Source organism: Sander lucioperca, chromosome 8 (genome assembly GCF_008315115.2).
Source record: "Sander lucioperca isolate FBNREF2018 chromosome 8, SLUC_FBN_1.2, whole genome shotgun sequence".
In the NCBI taxonomy this organism is placed as follows: domain Eukaryota; kingdom Metazoa; phylum Chordata; class Actinopteri; order Perciformes; family Percidae; genus Sander; species Sander lucioperca.
In genome coordinates this window covers 9,364,915-9,372,785 of record NC_050180.1, presented here as the reverse complement: position 1 = coordinate 9,372,785, position 7,871 = coordinate 9,364,915, and the positions used below count along the sequence as shown (strand labels likewise).

Below are 7,871 nucleotides of genomic sequence, written 5' to 3'. Positions count from 1 at the left end.
TGCGTCTCCAGATACTTATAATTCATTGGTTTGTAGACAGGCTTCCCCGTCCTCTCGTCTCCTCTCTCTGTGTCGGAGTTTTTTCAGCTGACTGCTGCTCTCCTCTACTGCCGCGGCTCTTTTTGTTTTGTTGTGATGTTGAGAAGCAAGACACTGGAACTTTCTGGAGAATTTATTCAGAGACAAACGGAAACCTACACTGTACATTTACTACCACTTAACAAATAAACTGCTGATGTATTCTCTGCTCTGATAGCCGACAGCTGTCTGCTCTGAGCGCATTCACCGTCACTCTCACTCTCTCATGTAGCCTACACACTAAGCACCAAGCTATTGTATATGAAAGGGTCCTTGTTTAAAACGTTAAGTTTTTAACATTTTTAACATTCACTAGAAGCGAATCCAGAATTATTAAATTTGGCATGATGAACGCGCATAGTGGACGCGAGCAGAGCCGCGGGACTGCGCCCGCCCGCTCACATGACTGTTCTCCCGAGCTCATGTAGCTAGCTGTAATAATGGATATAGCTAATGGTTGTAATTCACCATGTGTTCTATGAATACGTCCATGGTATTATCTTATGAAGTTATGATACATCCGAGGGATGTATGTAGCTATGCTGTAAAGCCTGTTAGCTACGTGGATGTAACGTCATTAGCGTTTCCCAAACTGGCGGGCTATCGGCTAGCTAGCTAGTTGCCAACATCAGGGGTAGCTAGCATGGCTGTAATAAGATCTATACATAGCTAGTTATGCCTACATAACGTTACTACAGACATAGTGATTACATTGCCTTGGTTCTCTCTTATGATACATCTGAGGGCTGTATGCTGTAAAGCTTGTAACGTGGATGAAGGATGAAGCCATGGATGAGCTTTGTTAACGAAACTGCAGGCTAACAGCTAGCTAGCGCTAGTTAGTAGCTAGCTAGCTAGTAGCACAACATAATTATTAAATCTCCTTGGTTGTCTAGCTAAATACATCTATCGTTTATTTAGCTAAGCATGTAAACGATAGGGAACAACGAAAACACAATGTTTAACGTTAGTGAATATTTTAGACAATGAAAACGGCGAGTTCATGAGTTCGCCATTTGTAAGAGACACGAGAGAGAAGCTCGTGAGCCAACCAGCGTTATGGCCTAACAATGTGGAAGAGCCGAGCTCCATGTTTGCTTTATGCGCTTTTGAGCACTCTCATTGATAATTAATGTACGGGGCTTCCCGCCGAACACTGTATCCAATTCTCTTAATACATCCATGGTTTGAGCCGAGAGGCAAAGACTTTTTTTTTTACTGTTCTTCCTTGTTTAGTGGGCAGTGCACGACACAAGCGCATAAATGCTGACAATTGGCTGAAGTTGAGTAAAATGTCATTTTAAGCCAATCAGAGGTAGAGTTGGGTGGGTGTTCGAAAGCATGCATAGTCGGACATACAAGAACAACACAAGCGAGTCAGTCAACGAGAGAGAGACAGGTTATAAAATCAAGGAGAGGGTTAACTTTTCCTGCTCGAGAAAGAACAGGGGAAACACTTTGTTTCTCTTAATATATGACTCTAGAGTCGCTACTCGCTCCAAAGCTAATCGCCGTCACTCTCTCACTTCTCCCTCGCTCTATCACCTACTCCTCACACACACACACACACACACACACACACACACACACACATGCCGGCTCGACGCACACACCAGCGCACAAGTATAAACACCAGGCCACTTACGTTATTTGCACTACAAAGAGTGTGTATATTTGTTATTTCTTTTTGGTATAGTGCTTAACAAGCATAATTTCATTTTGTCCAGTTGTGGCCTGTTGAGGTGTTGTGTTATTTGTATCGATCCACTATATAAACATAATATCTACATACATGGCATTTGATTGGAGGCTAGTCTCACTTGTCCAACAGCAACATTAAAATAGTTTAGATTTGTGTACATTGTTTCTGTTAATAATGTATTGTATTAAGTGTCCGTTTCATTATAATATTCAGATTTATCATAAATAATTGAACATGCACATGTATTTTATGTTCCATTAAAGAGGGGTAGGTGGAGGTGGGGTCACACTTGAGCATTTAAAAATTTACTTGTAAGTAACGCAATAGTTACTTTCTGAAGTAACTTTTCTATTTCTTTAACTTTCATAATTTGTAACTGAATAACTAATTTAGTTATTTTTTGGATGAAGTAACTAGTAACTGTAACTAATTACTTTTTAAAAGTAACTTTCCCAACACTGATGTTCTTTCAACTAACAAAAAATCTCTGAGTGCCTTTCGCAACATGTCGCAGCCTTTCGCGTTATGTATATTGCGCCAGTTGATATCGCGATGATGATAATAATAAAAAACGATATGTTGTGCAGCTCTAACTCATGCTGATTTTTATATGCTACCAGATACCACAAACAGGTCCTCGCTGACTATTGGAGTGAGCTTAGCCTTCGGGAGGGGTGAAAGTGCATGTGTCATTCAGAACACGAGACAAAATAAGAGTTTACTTGCTTTTTCTCGATCACATTGTCTTTGTGATCATAGGTAGGGCTGGGTACCGAATTCAATACCGACCAAATTGCCTCCTTAGTATCTAGTATCGAAAAATGCCTTGTCATTCAATACCAATTTCAATACCTAGGGAGTAAATCTCATCAGCGTCAGTGGGCCAATAAGCATGCAGCATGCCTCTACCAAGATCTAATGAAGCTACTGATTGGCTGTCTAACATTACGCATCGTAGAGGCAGGCTGAAAAAACTACGTTACGTAGAGACGGCTCACGTAGTAAGAGCTGAATAATAAATAAAAAGATTTGTGCTGTAATGTGTTATGTTGTAATTTATTTTCATTTTATAAAATTGGTATGAAAAAAGTATGGTTAAGGACCCGGTATCAAAGTCACGGTAATGGTACCAGTATTGAATATTTTTTTACGATACCCAGCCCTATCATTAGGAACCGAAATCGCGACCAAAATTGGATTAATTGCACAGCGCTATGATCAATGAGGACCTATTGATAGCTGATAACATTTTGCCCCTACAATCGCATTTCCTTCAGCAACACCTGCTTGAAAACCAGGCAGGTGATTTTCCCAAACAGCGCCCCCCCTCACGGAGACTTCCCACCACTCTAACGGAGGAGAGTAGGGGTTTGCACAGAGCTTCATGCCACGCTGAGGTGAAGACCCATCGCCCCGAGGAGGACGAGGAGCAGTCGTCAGTCCTCCCCAGGCATTGGGACCGGCTGGGGAAACTAGTGGACCAGGACTCGGAGGAGGAGGAGGAGGAGGAGCTGGAGCTGATGGAAGGAAGAAGACACAGACATATAGGGGCTGAGGCCAATTATGAGAATAGACAATCCAATAGGACTTCTGGCAGGTATGTTTATTAAAGGGATACTTCACCGATTAGCATCAAGCTTTGTATCAGTAGAAACCCGGTAGTATTTTCGAATGACCGTGCTTACCTCCCTCATGTCCCCCTGAGACTAGATTTCTCTGTATTGTGGGTCTGGAAAAAAGCCTCCAATGACGCCCATTTAGTGTCATCGGAGGCATTTTTGCCCAGAGTCTGTGGACTACAGCCAGCTAGTTCTGCATGTTTTCAACCCGCCCATAGGGTGTTGGACTGTCGTCTTTACCCGAAGCCTGCCGAAGTGAGTCGAGTGTCAGCCATCTTGGAGCTAAGCTACAGCTCTCTCTTTTCAGCAGCAAATTTTTACAACAATTATGTGCATTCAAACTACCGCACATGTGTACCACCGGGATACATTGGTACAGATCGGAGAATATGCAGGACACTTTATTACAGACGGAATACTCGACACACAACGCGAGCGTCGCCTGCTATGGAGACCAGCACCTCAGCCTGCAGTCTCGCTCTATGCTGCTCGCCAGGTAAGGGGACATCCAAAGCAGTGAAATGCCGAACGAGGGCAGGAGTATGAGCTAGCCGGCCACGTGTCTCATCCATCCTGCTTGCAAGTGTCCGCTCATTAGACGACAAACTGGACTACATCCAACTTCAACGAAACTCCCAATGCGAATTCAGAGACTGCTGTGTTTTTGTTTTTGTGGAAACATGGCTGAACCATAGTGTACTGGACTATCCAGCTACCAGGCCTGCTAGCCCTCCGAGCAGATGTTGCCCTGTCGGGTAAGACTCGTGGAGGTGGGCTGTGTTAACACGGACACGGACTGGTGCAGGAATGGGGTGCTTTTATCCAACTACTGCTAACTGCTGGCGGAGTTTGTGACTGTTAAATGGCGACCATTCTACATTCCATGCAAATTCACGGCTGTGTTTATACTCAGTGTTTACAGCCCACCAAGCGCTAATGCTACGAATGCGTTAGCTGAACGTCGTTTTTATATATTTTAAATGTGTTACACCATTTGAACCATGGTGAAACATTGTTTTGTGTATATGGTTGAAATGACAATAAAACACATTTGAGTTGACTTGACTGTCTCACTGTCTATTATGTCTGTAAACGGTAGGCGTGGCTTTTCTCGGTCTAGAAGGCACCAACTTCTAAAAAAAAAATCACATTTCTACTACATAAATGACTCAATTTAATATACATTCATCTTTCCACCGGTGAAATATCCCTTTAATGTATGTTCAATATGCATGTTATAAAATAGCTGAATTGTTTGTCTTATTTATCATTTTCTGTCCATCTTTTAATTTGGCTTTTTACAGGGAGAAGAGGGAGAATCTAGTAGGCAGGGGATCGAGAGCACTGACCAGAAATGAGGATGCAGAGTTTGCCATTGGCCTTTTAATAGGTAAAAGGACTTACATTTAAAAATTTTTTTAATTGTATTTATAATTACAACGCACATTAATCAACATTTCTGTAAATGTGCCAGTGTTAGCCAGCCGGCTAATTTTCAACTGTAGTCCCTTAACCAGATGTTGGCTCTGGTCTCTTTGGTTTTGTGCAACTGTGCAGTTTGTTTTAAAAATCAAAGGTTTAATGAACATTTACATATAAGAAATGACTGTGCACAAAATAAATTTGTGTTGTTAATCTTGAAAGGACAGTTCATACCAGAGTTATTGGTTGGTAAAGAATTTTTAAGATCAGTTTTCTGTAAAGATGTACTACCAAACAGACTTGCACTAAACTGCTACAAAGAAATGATCAGGTCTCTTTTTTTGGTATATCATGTTTTCAGGAACAGTGGCTACAGCAGATGTCTTACCAAGGAGAAAGGAGCGCTACAGAGAGGACCTGCAAGAGCAGATAGCTGAACAGCATAGGAACAAGAAGAGGTGCGTTTTCAATGTCTTTTCATGTACAATGTATGAATGTAACACCTGAATAATAGGGCCGGGACGATATGCTTTTGTCCCGATTTGATTTTTTCACAATACATGCAGGGCTCCAGACTAACTTTTTGCCTTGGTCGCACTGGTGCGCCTAACTTTTTTTATTTAGGTGCACCAGCACAAAATTTAGGTGCACTCAAATTTTTCCTTGCGTCGCCATTAACACCACAATTTCAAGGTCACCTTTTTATCACGCTCCATATACATTCATATATATATATATATATATATATATATATATATATATATATATATATATATATATATATATATATAATGTAAATTATTTAAAACAAGAATAAGTAGTTAGTACATTTTTTTTTTAATTTGAAGCACAATTATACTGTACTCAAAGTCTTATAGCGGGTCCCCCCTTGCTGTCAAATGCCCCTCAGATGGCCAACACCTGTAATTTGGCCTTCTTCCCCTTTGGCCTTGGCTAAACCAGCTTGCCACACTCCCTAGCATCAAAATTCTCCAAACTGGGCCCCTTCACACTGATTCTTATCAGATCTTCCACTAGTCCAGGACTAAAAATCATATCTCTGTATTTTTAGGCTGAATGGCGATACACAATATATATCTCTATCTCTAATATATGTATTTTTACAAAGTGGGCTAAATGTTCAGTTTTAAGTCAAAGCCACTTTTCACAAGCTCTTTTATTAAAACAGATGTGATTAAAATAAAATGCAAAGACAGGGTTTCCTGCCCAATTTGAAAATATACAGCTGCAACACATAAACACGTAAATTATCTGAAATAAATAGCCTGGGATATATTTAAAAAAATATATCTCTGAGAAAGCTCCTTCACTTGTTTTCAACAACAATAATAACAGACCCAGTAGTAGCCCAGTAGCTCATATAGGAAAAGAGGGGGAGTACGATGGACTGAAGCGTATGCTACTCACAGAGTACGGTCCAGCACGGGTCGAATGCGCTTTGGCGGGTCAGTGGCGTTACATACGTCTTGTGTATGAAATGTCTGTATCGTCCCTGGCTTTTTATGAAATATGATAATGTGGCCATGGGTCACATCTCTCGCCCAGGTCCAGCAGGCTCCGTCTCACACGCTATTACTCAACGAACTGAAGTTAGTTCCATTCAATAACTTCTTCTGTGTTTTTTGCCGTGGCGGCCGCAATAACAGAGAGTTACCAGCGGAAACACTGGTACCAATACAGGTTTCCCTCTCATACTTAACAATATATAGCTGTGTTAATAACAATTACAACTGTAGACAAATGTCAGCAGTTTGGACCGGCGGCGCTGTGTCTGTCTGCATGTCGCAAGTGGGCCGTGTGTGTGAATGAATGGGAGCAGGGCTGCGCGGAGGAGAGATCCAAACACAGGCACGGCTTTACAGAAGAAATGGGTCACGTAACGCAACATTAAACCATATCGATATAAACGACATTGCTTCGTTAGTGGAGAGGCAGCGGATGCGAGGACGTTAGGTGCACCAGTGCGACCTAGGAAAAATCTTAGTCGCACCCTTACAAATTTTGGTCGCATATGCGACCAAATTGGTCGCACTCTAGAGCCCTGGACATGGGTGCCAATTTGATTTGTATTGCAATTTTCATTCATTGCTGTAAATGACCCACATATTGTTTCTCTGGTTAAGTTATTTTCTGACGCTAATGCTTTTATTTTGAAAATTCGGAATCCGGAAGTAAATGTACGGCCACAAAACAAGAAGGAAAAGGCGGTCGAACGATAGTTACGTTATTGTAACTCCAGATTCTATGAGTATAGACGTAGCCCTCTAAGCCACGCTATTGGGTTTATCCCTTCACGCATGCGCAGTCGTGAAGATTTTCTTTCCCGCCCTAGCGTGCCACTCGGGCTTCAACTACGTCCGCAAATACTACATAAAGACTTTTTATGTTTAAAAAAAGGATCTTACTCTTTAACAGAAAGGTCGACCTCCTTAGAAATCCTTTCCATAATGTTGTCTGACACTTAATCTGAGCCTGTCAGCGCCAAAACAAGCACTTTCATGAACGTAAATACAAGCTGGACAATTGTCTTGTTTCGCCGCTGCCGACTGCAGCGATCTCATTTAATACTGGACCAATGTCAAAGGAAAATATTTTCTCAATAGTTTTAATTGTATCCGATACTCAATGAGCTGTTGCAGAAACAAGCCCAGGTGTGAAGCAATAAAGCAAAAGCTGTCAGATAAATGTAGTGCAGTAAACATTACAACATTTCCCTCTGAGGTGTAGTGGAGTACAAGTATGAAGTAGCAGCAGGGGCGATTCTAGGATCAGACCTTTAGGGGGGCTCAGCCCCTATGAGAATGTGACACGGATATAGTGGATGCAAAAGTGTTAACCCCCTTGCTGTGACAAATGGTTTGCAAGAAAATTAACATTGAACTTACATGAAATGTTATCATATTTGCATTCTGCACAAATCTCTGCACACCCATTACTCTCTGTGAAATATCTCACAAACTCTATACTCAACACATGCATCAGTACAACAAGCGGTTCCTGAGTAATACGGTTTTGAAATTGCAACAAAA

At 41.5% G+C, this 7,871-nt stretch overlaps 1 protein-coding gene across 1 annotated transcript; it reads left to right on the top strand.

Annotated features, from left to right (window-relative positions):
* The first annotated feature begins 2,994 nt into the window (after positions 1–2,994).
* LOC116044171 (conglutin alpha 2-like) lies at positions 2,995–5,400 on the top strand. The gene is made up of 4 exons (XM_036004147.1): positions 2,995–3,377; positions 4,704–4,789; positions 5,183–5,279; positions 5,388–5,400. Exons 1-4 carry the CDS (start codon positions 2,995–2,997, stop codon positions 5,398–5,400), a joined length of 579 nt encoding a protein of 192 aa, XP_035860040.1.
* Positions 5,401–7,871: the final 2,471 nt, after the last annotated feature.

Excerpts from the sequence above, each read along its gene's own strand:
- LOC116044171 (XM_036004147.1), top strand. The coding sequence starts at position 2,995 with ATGATCAATGAGGACCTATTGATAGCTGATAACATTTTGCCCCTACAA. Across the intron at positions 3,378-4,703 it reads TCCAATAGGACTTCTGGCAG|GGAGAAGAGGGAGAATCTAG; the intron begins GTATGTTTATTA and ends GGCTTTTTACAG. Across the intron at positions 4,790-5,182 it reads TGCCATTGGCCTTTTAATAG|GAACAGTGGCTACAGCAGAT; the intron begins GTAAAAGGACTT and ends TCATGTTTTCAG.